This window comes from Ovis canadensis, chromosome 5 (genome assembly GCF_042477335.2).
Source record: "Ovis canadensis isolate MfBH-ARS-UI-01 breed Bighorn chromosome 5, ARS-UI_OviCan_v2, whole genome shotgun sequence".
Lineage (NCBI taxonomy): Eukaryota > Metazoa > Chordata > Mammalia > Artiodactyla > Bovidae > Ovis > Ovis canadensis.
The window spans coordinates 15,490,395-15,507,048 of record NC_091249.1 but is presented as its reverse complement, the minus strand read 5'-3'; the positions used below and the strand labels follow the sequence as shown (position 1 = coordinate 15,507,048).

Sequence of the window (16,654 nt, the reverse complement as noted above, 5' to 3'; positions counted from 1 at the left end):
GAAAAGAGAAAATTAAACCTCAGCATGTCAAACAACTCTACTTGACTATAAAAATTAAGTTTAACATTAAAATGTATTAAAAACTAGGAAAAAAATCACAGCAGAGCTTTGTAATTTTATTATTGTTACTGCTTTTACCAAAACATTCTATTACACATCATTTCAAAGTTAAATAATTAGGATTCTCACCTTGGAAATAAGATGCACTTTTAATCAAATTAACTTTTATGTGTCCCTGGTAACTTATTATTACAGAATTTTGACACATAATGCTTTCAGCTTTGAACATAAAAAGTATCAATTACAAGTAGCAAAACACTAAATAAAGCAATATGTTAACTCTGAAAACTTAAATACAATGTGCAAATTTCTAGAAAGTTTTTAAATATGAGGGCTAATGGCATCCGGTCCCATCACTTCATGGGAAATAGATGGGGAAACAGTGGAAACAGTGGCTAACTTTATTTTGGGGGGCTCCAAAATCACTGCAGATGGTGACTGCAGCCATGAAATTAAAAGACGCTTACTCCTTGGAAGGAAAGTTATGACCAACCTAGATAGCATATTCAAAAGCAGAGACATTACTTTGCCAACTAAGGTTCGTCTAGCCAAGACTATGGTTTTTCCAATAGTCATGTATGGATGTGAGAGTTGGACTGTGAAGAAGGCTGAGCGCTGAAGAATTGATGCTTTTGATCTGTGGTGTTGGAGAAGACTCTTGAGAGTCCCTTGGACTGCAAGGAGATCCAACCAGTCCATTCTGAAGGAGATCAGCCCTGGGTGTTCTTTGGAAGGAATGATGCTAAAGCTGAAACTCCAGTCCTTTGGCCACCTCATGCAAAGAATTGACTCATTGGAAAAGACTTTGATGCTTTGAGGGATTGAGGGCAGGAGGAGAAGGAGACGACAGAGGATGAGATGGCTGGATGGCATCACTGACTCAATGGACGTGAGTCTGAGTGAACTCCGGGAGTTGGTGATGGACAGGGAGGCCTGGCGTGCTGGGATTCATGGGGTCGCAAAGAGTCGGACACAACTGAGCGACTGAACTGAATTGAACTGAAGCTTAAATTTCAGTATGATAAAGATGAAATGCCTCACAGTATTATGTATTTACCTAAAGAGGGTTCAAAAACTGACCCCATCGCAGGCTTTGGTCTGGGTACTCCAATGTTAAACAATGAATTCTGCTACTTGAGCATTAAAAACACATCATCAATCATTTCAAATGACTGAGGGAAAGCTGAATTATTCAGTATAAAAGACTGAAGATTGAAAGGGCTGGATAGCCAATGGGGAAAAAAGAAAACTGGATTCATAGTTTAAACTTTACAACAAAATAAAGTTAAAATGGCACAAAAACTTTAACCTAAGGCATGAAACCATGAAACATTAAAATATAGATAAACATCCATACAACTCTGGTGTAGAAAAGTCTGTTCTAAGAATGACAAGCAATCTACAAGAGTTGATTACATTCAACGACGACAAAAATCAGTATGGCAAAAACAGCCTGCTGCTGCTGCTGCTAAGTCACTTCAGTCATGTCCGACTCTGCAATCCTGGAGACTGTGCGATCCCGGAAGACGGCAGCCCACCAGGCTCCCTTGTCCCTGGGATTCTCCAGGCAAGAACACTGGAGTGGGTTGCCATTTCCTTCTCCAATGCATGAAAGTGAAAAATGAAAGTGAAGTCGCTCAGTTGTGTCTGACTCTTCACAATCCCATGGACTGCAGCCTACTAGGCTCCTCTATCCATGGGATTTTCCAAGCAAGAGTACTGGAGTGGGTTGCCGTTGCCTTCTCTGAAAAACAACCTAAATTAGGTCAAATGGAAAAGAAATGAGGATTGATAGCTTTAATATCAAAGATCTTCTCTAAACGCATAAGAAAGAAACCAACGTGTGGTCAATCACTCAGTCATGTCTGATTCTTTGCGACCCCCTGGACTGTAGCCCACCAGGCACTTCTGTCTATGGGATTTCCCAGGCAAGAATACTGTAATGGGTTGCCATTTCCTACTTGAGGGGATCTTCCCAACCCAGGGATTGAACTTGTGTCTCTTGCATCTCCTGCATTGGCAAGGGATATGTTTATAAATATTTTAATGTTTCATGGTTTCATGCCTTAAAATTTAATTTAGATTTAATTTTTTGTTCCATTTTAAGTTTATCTTGGTGTAAAGACTGAAGTGTGAATCCAGTTTTTTTTTTTTCCCCTTGCATCTCTTCCGTCTCCTGCATTGAAAGAAACCAACAGTCCTAGAGAAAAATGGACAAAGGCCACGGAAAACAAACTCTCAAGAAATAAAAATAAAAGGTTGGTAGAGAAACGGAGAAGGCAATGGCACCCACTCCAGCACTCTTGCCTGGGAAATCCCATGGACAGAGGAGTCTGGTGGGCCACAGTCCATGGGGTCTCTAACAGTAGGACACGACTGAGCGACTTCACTTTCACTTTTCACTTTCATGCACTGGAGAAGGAAATGGCAACCCACTCCAGTGTTCCTGCCTGAAGAATCCCACGGACGGGGAGCCTGGCGGGCTGCCATCTATGGGGTCGCACAGAGTTGGACACGACTGAAGCGACTTAGCCGCCGCAGCAGCAGCAGAGATATGGAAAGAAAATCAACCTCACAAATAAAAATAAGGTATCATTTGTCATCTATCAGTTTGGTAAAGTGAAACAAAAAAATCAACAATATGTAGTTCTGGAGTATTCTGAAATAAAAGCCATACTCATATACTCAATGAAAGTGTGAAACTGATAGTCTTCCTTGAGGTCAATTTGTCAGTATATATTAAAACCAGAAATGTGCATACTTTTTGACCCAGAATCTTGGCCAAAGAATTCACCTGTATAAGGATGTTCACTGCAGCACTGCTTATAGTAGTAAAAAATTAGAAACAATCTAAATATTTGTGTTTTTTTATGTTTAAAAAATTTTTTTAACATAAATTTATTTTAATTGATAATAAGTAATTGGTTAAATGAATTACTGTGCATTTGTACTAGGTAGCTATTTAAAAATGGTTTATATCTATGTTCATTAATGTACATGAGATCTAGCAACATTTCACCATATTTTTTTTAAGAAAAATTTTTTTTACTTTTGTTTTTATGATGTACCCAAATGAATAGAGTTCCAGAGAATAGTAAGGAGAGATAAGAAGGTCTTCTTAAGTGAATAATGCAAAGAAATAGAGGAAAACAATAGAATAGGAAAGACTAGAGGTTTCTTCAAGAAAACTGGAGATACAGAGGGAACATTTCATGCAAGGATGGGCATGATAAAGGACAGACATGGTGAGGATCCAACAGACACAGAAGAGATGGCAAGAATACACAGAAGCGGACACCGGACACCTGGAGTATGAAGTCAAATGGGCCTTAGGAAGCATTACTACAACCAAAGCTAGTGGAAGTGACAAAATTCCAGCTGAGTTATTTCAAATCCTAAAAGATGCTGCTGCTAAAGTGCTGCACTCATTATGGCAGCAAATTTGGAAAACTCAGCAACGACCACACGACTCTAAAAGGTCAGTTTTCATTCCAATCCCAAAGAAGGACAATGCCAAAGAATGTTCAAACTACTGTACGATTATGCTCATTTCACATGCTAGCAAGGTTATGCTCAAAATCCTTCAAGCTAGGCTTCAGCAGTACGTGAACTGAGAACTTCCAGATGTACAAGCTGGGTTTCAAAGAGGAACCAGAGATCAAATCGCCATGACTGATGGATCATGGAGAAAGCAAAGGAGTTCCAGAAAAAACATCTACTCCTTCATTGACTATGTGAAAGCCTTTGACTGTGTGGATCACAACAAAATGTGGAAAATTCTTAGAGATGGGAATACCAGACCACCTTGCCTGTCTCCTGAGAAACCTGTATGCAGGTCAAGAAGCAACAGAACTGGACATGGAACAACAGACTGGGTCCAAATTGAGAAAGGAGTATAACAAGGCTGTATATTGTCAGCCTGCTTATTTAGCTTATATGCAGAGAACAACATGAGAAATGCTGAGCTGGGTGCATCACAAGCTGGAATAAAGATTGCTGGGAGAAATATCAAGAACTTCAGATATGCACATGATATCACTCTAATAGCAGAAAGTAAAGAGGAACTAAAGAACCTCTTGATGAGGGTGCAAGAGGACAGTGAAAAAGCTGGCTTGCAACTCAACATTAAAAAAAAACTAAGATCATGGTATCTGGTCCCATCACTTCATGGCAAATAGACAGGGAAAAAATGGAATCAGTGACAGATTTTCTTTTCTTGGGCTCCAAAATCACCACAGATGGTGACTGCAGCCATGAAATTAAAAGATGCTTGCTACCTGGAAGGAAAGCTGTGACAAACCTAGACACAAAAACCTGCATATTAAAAAGCAGAGACATCACTTTGCTAGCAAAGGTCCATAAAGTCAAAGCTATGGTTTTTCCAGTAGTTATGTACAGATGTGAGAGTTCGACCAGAAAGAAAGCATCAAAGAAGTTCACCAAAGAACTGATGCTTTCAAATTGTTGTGCTGGAAAAGACTCTTGAGAGCCCCTTGGATTGCAAGGGGATGAGACAGTCAATCCTAATGGAGATCAACTCTGAATATTTCTTGGAAGGACTGATGCTGTAACTCCAATCCTGTGGCCACCTGATACAAAGAGCTGACTTACTGGAAAAGATCCTGATGCCGGGGAAGACTGAAGGCAAAAGGAGAAGCAGAGGAAAGATGGACAGACAGGACCACTGACTCAATGGACATGAATCTGAGCAAACTTTGGGAGATAGTGGAGGACAGGGGAGCCTGGAGTGCTGCAGTCCATGAGGTTGCAAAGAGTTGGACATGACTTAGCAACTGAATAACAAATAAAACATGCATTGGAGAAATTAAAAACAAATTCAAATCACAGACTCAAAAGATTGAAATTATCTTTGTTTTTTGTCCACACACCAGAAAAATCCAGCAGAAATGTCACCAAAAAAAGGAGCCATATGGAGCTGAGTGGGATCTTAGATACTTATCCCCTCAACTTTGCAACAAAGAGAAGTCAGACAGGAGGGGGTCTCCAAAGCCCCTTCTAGGCTTACCATCTTATAATCTTATAACATGACAAGGCTATCAAAATCATGTTCCACATAATATTCAGGGATCAGCAAAAGAACATGAAACGTGACTGAGTACCTCATTTTCTAGAGATATACTGTTTTTCCTTACAATGTACAAGGCTTTGATTTCTGTGCCAAGTAGAACTACCTTGAATAAAGCATCATCTAATAACAATTATTTCCATAAATATGAATATGTAAAAGCTACTTATAGAACAGTGTTTTCCTAAAAAGTATTTAACTATTTCTCAATTTGTCAAGTCAATACTCTTGCCATTTTATCACACTGAAATAGTGAAAACCAAATGGTAACAAGAACATTCCCAGTCCTAATGAGTGGCCTAAATTCCTATGGACCACAATGCCTCTTGTTGACTCAATATCCCCAATGCTGATTAACAGTTTTATCAATAAAATATAAACATTTAAATAGTACTTTTACCACTAGCTTACCCTAGGTCTAAACTCATTGTATTTTCAAAGACCCAGAAGATTATCACATATCATTGACAACATTAAAGTATACAGTGGAAACACAGACATTACTTACATTTTTATGATTGACACATTTTAAGAGGACAAGTTCACGATATGCTCTCTTTGCATGAGTCTGATTCTGAAAAGGACGGCTTAGTTTCTTGACTGCAACATTTATCCCAAGAACTGTATCAAAAGCAGCACTATAATTAAGAAATATAATAAGCAAGCCATTAGGATAATTCTGGAAAATACAGCAGTGCAGTGTACATTCAATATATTATCTTTCTAACTGAATAACAAACAAGGAAACATCTGCTTGCTTTCACTCAGGTACTTCTGCACATGAAGAGCAAAGTGGGCTGGCTAACAGTGAGGATGAACTGATTCCTTTCAGTGGCACCAGGTAATTTAATATACAGCATGTAAGTCTGGTCAGGAAACAAAATCTTCAGTTTAAATATGTCAGTAAGTTGAAAAAACTCACTGGTATCACAAAATAAAACAGAAGTATATTTTGGAATATCACAGTGGAGAAAATGGTTTGAGCTCCTGAGAAGAATGTAATATTATAAATCTAAGTTTTGACTGATTGTGTTTTTTCCTAGATGAAAGAATCTAAAAAGAAAGCAGAAGCCAAAATCTCAACTCATGGTAAATCCCCAAGATACAAAATCCCTAACATAAGCCAATTGCTATATATATAAAATCCTACTAGAAATACCTCTTCATATTATTAATACTATGATAAGAAATAAAATCTAGGGGATCTGTTTCTAGCATCTCAAGCTCCCAGCTGAAATTTATGATTCATTTTCCTAGAAAAAGTAGACAGGAAAAATCGAATACTTTTTGTACTAGTTTCAAGCTAGCACTAGCATCAGTTGCTGTTATTGTTACCTTCTGGCTCCTCACTGGAGGTTCAAAGCTGCTAAAGACCATCTGAGAACCTAAGCACCATTTAAAACACTGTTTCTATTTATTCTATTCAGTTTATGACACTGTTTACACTTATTCACTTCTGTTAATAATCTGTTTGCCAAGAAACTCAAACTTCATTCAATTTTAACTTTTTAAAATTGAAAGCTGTCGAGTTACTTTGAAATTGTTTTTTCTTTAACTCAGTTCACATTATGTGTACAGGTATACACAAATGTAAAATCACATGCCCACAGGCAAATATAATATTCATATAAATTACAAAATGTTAAAATTAAATCTGTGAAACAAATCATTAATATATACGTGTGATTTGTACACTTATACGTGTGTGTGTATACATAAAATTGCTGTTTTAGTTGCTGAGTCGTGTCCAACTCTTTGTGACGCCATGGACTGTAGCCCACCAGGCTCCTCTGTCCATGGGATTTCCCATGCAGGAAAACGAGTGGGTTGTCATTTCCTTCTCTAGGGGATCTTCTTGACCCAGGGAGTGAACCCAAGTCTCCTGTACTGCAGGCAGATTCTTTACCAGTGAGCCACCTGGGAAGCACGTATATATCTCAGTCTTAAGAATTTAAAAACAGACACATCTTTTTTTGGACAAAGAAGTTTTGTCCAGTGAGACAAATGAACCAATTCTGAATTACCTGAGCAGACACTTGATCCCCACTCCTAGTTTCAACTCCAGGAGGAGCTATCTTCAATCATTCCTGGCTTTACTTCTTGTAGTCAAGTCTCAACTCCAAAAATATACTTTTATCACTCTTTCCTCATTTATCAACTTTAGAAATTATCTATTTACTCCCCATCATGAAAACTGAGGATTTAGTCACTTATCTGAAACCCCCAAGGACGTCTCTTAGCTTTTTGTTCTCACGTTATTTTTAATTTTTACCTTGGTCACCATTGTAACTTTAAATAACCATGTCTAAACTTGTTTCATCAACTTTTAAAGGAATTTCTTGCTGCCCAGTATGTAAAATGAGAATATTACACTTCATCTTCTTTTACTTCCAGCTCTCTACTCTCTTTCCCTCCAAATTTGTCTTAAATGGTCAAGTTTGATAACACACCTTTTAGCCTCTATAATTAGGTCTTCTGTGTTTCTTCTGTAGGAAGTGTCTAAAAGTTGAAAATCAAGATATGAAGTGTATGTATGTACGCACATGTAAACATCACTAATTGCAGAGTAAGGATTACACTTCATTTCTAAAGATCACATGATTTGCTGTCACTCATAAAAGAACAAGACTGTTTCCAATATTAATGTTAAATGGATTCTCTTCCTACATTCTACCAGTTCTCAAACCTCATGTTACTTTAAATTTATTTCCTTCTTAGATCATGACTTTTTCTAGCTTTTCTACTACAGGTTTCTAATGAACTTTTTTTTTTCTTATTAAGAGAAGACAAATTTATCTCGCCAGAGCCTGACACTAGTACTTCCTACCTTCTCAAATTATCTATTGTTTGGAATCTATTCCATTTGGAGGGGAAGACATTTTTCTTGAAGTTTCAATGCCTGATGTGCAGCTATCAGCCTGGGATTTCTTTTCACTGGCCTCCACTGTTACTTGTTATACATTCTTGTATTCTCTTTCTGGTTGGAATATATCCTAAGGGAATTTCTTCAGGAAAAAAAGTGCATGGAAGATAAATTATCCTACTCTTCCTTTATCCCTGATTGATAGTTTATCTTCTAAGTTTGAAGTCAATTTTCTCTTGGGATTGCCAAAGTTGAGTGCTGTTGGTTATGCACAGAAGGCTTGTGCCTGTCAGGTTTTCATTCTTTTGCTTCCTTTTTTGTTCCTTATCTCAATGATTTATCACAGAAAATCCTGCTTTGTCAACAACCCCAAAGTCCCCCAGTCACATCTCCTACTAATCACTATTCCCACTGCCCTCCAAAGATGGTAACTACTTCTGACTTTTATGAGAATCAATTCCTTGCTTTTACCTGCTAAACATGCATCTTTAAGACCCTGCATCATTTATTTTTGCCTGGTTTTTGAAACTTCCTTCACTCAACATGGTGTTCGTGGGATACATCCATTGTTGTATGAAGCTACAGCTCATTCTGCGTCATTGCTCTAACACCCCTTCATTGTGATTATATGACATAATGTTTACAGATATATTGGCTGTCTTCAGTTTGCAAAGCATTACAAAAAACAAAGAATGGTCATAAACATTCTTGTACAAGGTTCTGGGTACCCTATGCATGTCTTTTTAACAAGTAGATGAAGGGACTGCATGTTTTATTTTAGTAGATAATGCCAAATTGTTTTCTGAAGTGGTTTGTTCTACCGATTTCTAGGCATTTGGTTTTCTTGCAGTATATTCACCCTGTGTCCCATAAGGGGCCTAAATATTATTTCAACAAAAGGGAGATCACAAGGGAAGGGGTGGGGGGCACTAATCCAGTTATAAGAGCCCTTTAGAAGCAAAGTTTGTTCTGGCTGGCTGGGAAGAGGGGAAAGTCAGAGAGGTCTGAATCCAGAGAAGGACCAGACATGCCATTGTTGCCGTCAAGATGGATGTGGGGGGTTTGTCTTGAGAAGGAATGGGAGCAGAGTGGTCCCTGGCTGACAGACAATAAGGGAATAAAGACCTCCGACCTACAGCTGCAAGGAACTAGGTTCTGCTAAGAACCCTGAATGCTCCTGAAAGCAGATTCTTCCCCAGAGCCTCCAGATAAGAGCCTGGTCCAGTGACATCTTGATTTCAGCCTTGTGAAATGCCACACAGAGAACCCAGGGAAGCCCGCCCAGATTTCTGACCTACACAGAACTATGAAATTACACATGGCTGTTGCTTTGTTTTACATCCCAAGTCAAGTCAAGTCAAGTCAAGTCAAGTCGCTCAGTCGTGTCCGACTCTTTGTGACCCCATGGACTGTAGCCTATCAGGCGCCTCTGTCCATGGGATTTTTCCTGGCAAGAGTGCTGGAGTGGATTGCCATTTCCTTCTCCAGGGGATCTTCCCAACCCGGGGATTTGAACCCGGGTCTCCCGCATTGTAGACAGACGCCTTTACCGTCTGAGCCACCAGGGAAGCCCAGGTTATGGTAATTTGTCATGCGGCAATAGAAAACAAATATATCTTCTCTTCTGTATGTTTCTACCATTTTGTCTCCCCAGCCTTCATTCTGGATACTTTTCTCCTTAACTGTCTTTCAGATCACAATTCTCTCCTCAGTTATACTTATTAATAATATGCTTTTAAACCCACCTATTAACTTCATAATTCAATTACTATATCTTAAGAGTTCTATAATTTCTATTTAGTTTTTTAAAGTTTTCATTTTCCACCCAAAATTTTTCATACTGTCTTTTAGCAACATAATATCATAGTTCTTTGGAAGTTTGGATCCAATAAGGCCAATAACTCCTATGGATCTATTTCTTTTCTCTGTTGTTGTGTTGGATTTTGTGAATATCATCGAATCTCCTTTTGTGACTAGTTATTTCTGACTATGTGCTGGACCTTGAACTTGCAAAATTGTCTGCTATCTAGAAATAATTTGATAACTAGTATGATGCTGTCTTCCTCCAGGTAGAATTTATATTTATTTCTGCTGGACCTTCAAACACTAGCAATTTGGGCTCACCTTACCTTGGGTTCAGCAAATGAGATGATGTAAAGCTAAGGGCAGTGCCTGCAAGAGCCTGTTATTTTCTGGATTGTTCTTACTTCTAGCATGCAGCCCTTTATTGGACCCAATTCAAAGCAAAGGAAGTTCACTAAGCCCCTTTAGAGGGCCCTGGACTCCAATCCCTATCTCCTATGGCCCCACAAGACACTCCAAAGGACTCTCAAATCTCTTAGCTGCCCATTCCAGAATTTTCAAATGCCCTCAAGGTAAAGACCACCCCAAAGCCTGGGCTCCTCTGACTAGGCTTCTCCTTTCCCAGATCCTAGCCCAATAATTTTTCATTTACTTACTCACTATCTAGGGGCAAATGCTGAGCATGGGGATGGGGTGAGAAGGCTGGGAGACAACTAGCAAAACTGTTTTGCAGACACATATTTAATTAACATCCCTATTTCCAGCCACCCATTTCATCTTTGTTTTCTGTATCTGGCATCTCTAGACCCAAAACCTCTCTTGAGTTCTACTATAGATAGGTTCTCTTCTTTGTGGCAAATGTCTCATCTAGTTATTCTCATTTCCTCTGCAGAAACTTGTTAAATGTGCTTTCATATCCACTGATTACTGCCCTCCTGGTCTCTTTGTTTAGGTGTTTGGTCTACCAATTTAAATAAGAAGTTCCAAAACATTTATTTTAGGGATGTATCTATTAAGGTCCATAAAGACACAATGATTTGCCCAAGGTAACTAAGAACTACTGCAATGAGGATTTGAGCTGGACTTAGAACTCGATTCTCCTGAATCACAGCGTTCCTATGCCTTATATCATATATCTACTTTATCACAAAAATTTTGTTGTGGGCATTATATTCATTTATATATACTAACAGAAAATAAAACAGTGTAAGAACAGGCCAACATTCACGCTTATACAGAACCAGAGGAAGCAAAAAAAAATAAGCTACACCAACCATTTCAAGTTAAGGTTGTAACTGTCACTTCTAAGCACTCTCAGATCTAATACTATACACTTTTTTAAAAAAGAAAGTTAAACACTTCATAAAAGATGCTCAACATCATTAATTAACAGAGAAATGTGAACCAAAATTACAATGAGGTACCACCTCACACCAGTCAGAATGGTCATCATTAAAAAGTCTATAAATAATAAATGCTGGAGGTGTGGAGAAAAGAGAACCCTTCTATACTGTTGGTGGGAATATAAATTGGTGCAGTCACTATGGAAAACAGTATGGAGCATATGCAGCTCCCATGTTCACAGCAGCAGTATTCACCACCTGAATGTCCATCAACAGACGAATGGGGAAAGAAGATGCGGTACATACATGCAATGGAACCCCGCTCCACCAAAAGAAAGAATGAGGCGCCATTTGCAGCAGCAAGGATGGAACCAGAGGTTAACACACTGCGCGAAGGAAGTCGAAAGGAGAAAGACAAATACCATGTTATGTCATTTATATGTGGAAACTAAAATATGACTCAAATGCACACTTATGGAGCAGAAACAGACTCACAAACATAGCGAGCAGACCTGTGGCTGCCAAGGGGGAGAGGGGCTGCGGAGGGATGGAGTGCGAGTGTGGGGTTAGCAGATGCAAACCATCATACCCAGAATGGATACACAACAAAGTCCTACTCCACAGCATAGGGAATCACATTCACTATTCCATGATAACCCATAGTGGAGAAGAATATTTTAAAAAAGGAATGCATTTACAAGTACAACTGAACCATTTAGCAAACATTAACAACACTGTAAACCAACCATACTTCAATTAAACTTTTTTTAAAAAGCAAAAAAAAAAAAAAAAAAGAAGTTAAACACTTCATAGAATTGTTTTATAAAACAAATACTCCCTAGTGCTTTGATTAACAGCTTGAGAGTTTAGACGGAAAGGAAGAAAACTGAATTTACATGAAAGAAATGTGTATACATTTTTCCTATAGAGCCTGTAACTATTTAATTCTACTAATAACTTAATTTTATAAATACTGCAAATGATAAACATTTTAAAACTTACTTCTTAACTATTTTACTAACAGTTTTAATGAACAACAAAAACAGAGAAGCAAATAAATCAGACAGTTGCTTTTACAATTCAAAATTAGGAGTCAAAATATTTTACTTGGATCTCAGCTCCTCCATTTAATCTTATATCAGTACCTGCACTTTAATTTACCTGTCCCTATGTCTTTATAAAGCTCTAGTTTAGATGATTAACAAGTTTTTATAAACCATGCATTATTGCTACTATGACATTTCTCAAAAATGTGAAACACACATATATTCATTTCACGTTGCTGCTATAACAAACTACCACAGGGTGACTAGCTTAACACACAAATCTATTATCTCACAGTCCCGGAGCATGCATGTGCGCACAGTGCATTAGTCCAGCATTTGGTTTAACCAGAAAGAAGGCTCTATTCCAGGCATGAACTGAGACTATCTGGAGTTTCAGAGCTAAGTCTTAAAAAGACTGGTCAGCAGGGTTGCAAAGAGTTCTCCAACCAGGAGATGCAGTGGGGACAGAAGTGATGGGCATGGGAAAGAGCCTGTCAGGTTTGCAGAGAAGGGACCACTGGAGAGAAGAGGCTATCTAAAAGTCAGGGCCTGATGCTGGGGATACTCAGGCCCTTCCAACAGTGACCAGGAAGAAAGGAGTCATTCCTTGAAAGGAACCATTCATAGTTTCTTGCTTCATCTAAACAGTAGAACAAGGTAAAATACCCTCCCCTTATGCCTTGTACAAAAAGAATACTTTTCTTTTGAGGAGTTTTTAAAGCAGAATGCCAATATTCAAGATGCTGTGCGAAACGGCCAGAAAAAAGTCCTCCGAAGACAGGTGGGGGAAGTATCTCTCTTGTCAGTCTGGAACTAGGACCGCCAGCACCGTCAGTGCTGCAGCTCAGGGGAACCGTGAAGCCTCAAGCCCAGAAGGAAGGTGAGGAGCAGTCACCCACCTTCCCGGCTGAAAGAAAGCCAGCACAGGCTCTGGCAGAAAGGAGCAGTAAAGTAATAATGGAAACCAGGCCTCCAATCATCTAGGCCCAGCTCTCGTGACAGCACCTCATCTAAAAGCCAACAGAAAACACCCCACACGTCTAAGAATAATTTTCATAATTGCACAAACATTTCTAAAAGAAAGTACCAATAATCTGAATCAAATTAACTAACCCCTTTTACATGAATCAGCAACGTTAACCCAACTAAAAGGTTTTGATTTGGTAATGAATAACTGGCTTGGATTACAAACTTAAGTGAATAATTACATCAAAGATTATAAAATAAACTGTTAGCTATGCAGGGGCTCCTTTAGAGCTACCTTAATCAGTTCAAAATAATGACTTCTTTCTTTAGGAGAGATGGGCAAAACTCATTTTTTGATCTTTCCTTAAAATAAAAATAAAAATTCAGGCTATGGAAATGGAATTTGCAAGACATGAGATTCAGGACGGTGTTAAAATTTTAGCATCTACATGTATGTGAGGTGACAGTTGCTCCTAAAAATGTTAATAAAATTGTCAAAAAATTATTTAAAATATTATTTAAATTCTTTTAAAATTATTTAAAGGAAAATACTTAACAGTTAAATGTACTTTCACTTAACTCTTAGTATTTTCTTTTAAATAATTTTAAAAGAATTTAGATGTTACAAAAAATGACATATTTTACTGGATAATATAAATGAAAATATTATAATATTTAATATATTAAATATAATATTTAGAGTATCCATTAAGTGACAAATATCCTTAATTTAAGGCATCCTTCAGTTTACATTTTTTATTTTCAAAAAAATCACATAAACATAAAATAAGCCATTTTAAAGTGAGCAGTTCAGGAACATTTAGCACATTCAGTGTTGTTCAATCACCACCTTTAAATAACCCCCCAAATTTTCATCACCCCAAAAGGTAACTCCATACCCATTATGAAGTTGCTCCCCATTCCTCTCCCTCTTGTCCTAGTTAGCCACCAGTCTGCATGACTGCATTCTCGATGGATGTTCCTACTTTGGACTCAAACACTACTACCTTTCATGTCCGGCTTCTTTCACTTAACATGATTTTGAAGATCATCTACGTCACAGCATACATCAGTGCTTCATTTCTTTTTATGAATAATATTCCATGTACATATAGAAGACAAGTTTGTGTATCCATTCATTTACTGGTCGACAGTCGGCCTGTTTTCACCTTTCAGCTAACTGTGAACAGTACTGTTATGAACATTTATATATAGTCTTTTTTGAATATCTCTTTTTAATTCTTTTGGGAATATATCTAGAAATATTTACTAGGTCAAACAATAATTCTATGTTTAACACCTGAGTCTTCATTGGAAGGACTGATGTTGAAGCTGAAACTCCAATACTGTGGCCACCTGATGCAAAGGGCTGACTCATTTGAAAAGACCCTGATGCTGGGAAAGATTGAAGGCAGGAGGAGAAGGGGCTGACAGAGGATGAGATGGTTGGATGGCATCGCCGACTCAATGGACATGAGTTTGGGTAAACTCTGGGGGTTGGTGATGGACAGGGAGGCCTGGCATGCTGCGGTCCATGGGGTCGCAAAGAGTCAGACACGACTGAGCGACTGAACTGAACTGAACTTGTTGAGGAGCCGCCAAACTGGTTTTCACAAATTGCTGCACCATTTTACATTTTCACCAGCAATGTATGAGGGTTCTAATTGCTTTACATCCTTGTCAAAATTTGTTTATTTTCCATTTTGTTGATTATGGCCATCTAGTGGGTGTGAAGTTGTACCTCACTGTGGTTTTGATTTGCATTTCCCAAATGACTAACAATGAACATCTTTTCATGTTTATTGGCCAAAAATCTTTAGGGAAATGTCTATTCAAGTCCTTTGTCTGTTCTTTTTTTAAAATTGTCTTGTCTGTTACTGAGTTGTAGAAGATCTTTATAAGTATTAGACTATGGTCAAATATTTTCCCATTTGTGGGTTGTTTTTTCACTCTCTTATTGGTGTTCTTTGATGCACAAAAAAATTTTTTTATAAAGTCCAATTGTTTTCTTTTGTTGCTCATGCTTTTGGTGTCATTTCTAAGAATTCAAGGTCATGAAGCTTTCCCCTCTTGTTTTCTTCTAAGAGTTTTACGGTTTTAACTCTTATATATAGGCCATTGATGCATTCTGAGCTGACTTTCCACATGATGTGAAATAGGGGTCCAACTTCATTCTTTTGCATGTGGGTATCCAGTTGTCCCAGCACCCTTTGTTGAAGAGAGTGCTCTTTTCCCTTTGAATAATCTTGGCACCCTTTTTGAAAATCAACTGGCTACAGATGATTTTCTGGACTCTTAGTTTTTAAAATGTTTTCAAAATTCAGAACTTTCCATGTTATAATTCTACGAATGCTTTTATGAGAGGAGGTTTAGCTTATCATGGTATATGTAGGAGCTTTCATTTCAAAACTAGAATTTTTGAATGAAAAATATATACTCATAATGAGTAATTTCATTATTAAACATTTCTTTAAAAAAACAAAGATGAGTAGTATTCGCAAACTGGAAATCAAAACTAATTCCCGAGAAACAGTATTTTATAAAGTAGCATGTAAGTTCATGGTCATTTACCATGCTGTAATGAAGTCATTAATTTTAACTGCCTAACCCTTATAAAGATCTCCATTTTATAATTATGAACTTCTAATCAACCTCTAAATGTGGTTATTACATTAAATGTCCTTTTTATCTGTCTTGCTTAATTTCCTATGTCAAATTACCATTCAGTTCCAAATAAGAGATATACTATAAATCAAAAGAATATTTTACATCTAGAATTTCTTATTGACATCAAAGTATCCTAATATGAGCCATCCATTCACTTTAAAAAGTCTTGTGGTACACTGGGTCTTTAAGTACCGATATAGCATGTTATCCATTGAAAGTTAAGATCACCACTATTGTAGATGCAAGCCAGGCATTCCTTCCCAACAGCCCCTTTTCCCTCATTAGTTTTTCAAGGAATCTCTGGACTACCATCTCCTCAGCTCCCAGGACCTCTACCTACCTAGGCTGAAGAAAACTACCACCTTCCCTGATTATATGTCTCGATAACAGAGGGTCAGTTACAAACCACAGATGCAGATTCTCTAAACTCATTACCTCTAATAAAAATATAAACTCCCCAACCAGAACATTCAAGAGTTCTCTTTTATCTTGAATTCCCTTTACCTACCAGCTGTAATCACTAGGTATTTAGCTTTACCACAGTTCCTCTTAGATGTAAAGGCAATCTTGTTTTTATTGACCAAAAGAAGAAGAAAAGATTTTGCCCAGAAAACTAAGGGATAAAAAGTTCGGGAGGTGCCGATAACTGTAGTCTAGAAAACGTGAAAGACTTTACCTTTAGCTGGCCAGTGATGTCGCGGCAGCTGACTGTCTTACCAAGCAAGAGACTAAGGTTCAGGGTCAGACCAACGGTTCTGACGGCTGGGCTGGACACATAGCTGAAGTGAGACACCAAGGAAGAGACGGCCAGCCCAACCCC

The 16,654-nt window shown here is 38.0% G+C and overlaps 1 protein-coding gene across 13 annotated transcripts in view; it reads right to left on the bottom strand.

The window, feature by feature from the left end:
- MAPK9 (mitogen-activated protein kinase 9) overlaps positions 1-16,654 on the bottom strand; it is a 70,498-nt gene that overhangs the window by 37,717 nt on the left and 16,127 nt on the right. For all 13 annotated transcript variants that reach the window (XM_069588953.1, XM_069588956.1, XM_069588962.1 and 10 more), the window contains one exon: positions 5,655-5,784. In XM_069588953.1, coding sequence (XP_069445054.1) covers positions 5,655-5,784 — 130 coding nt within the window. The remainder of the gene's footprint in view (positions 1-5,654; positions 5,785-16,654) is intronic.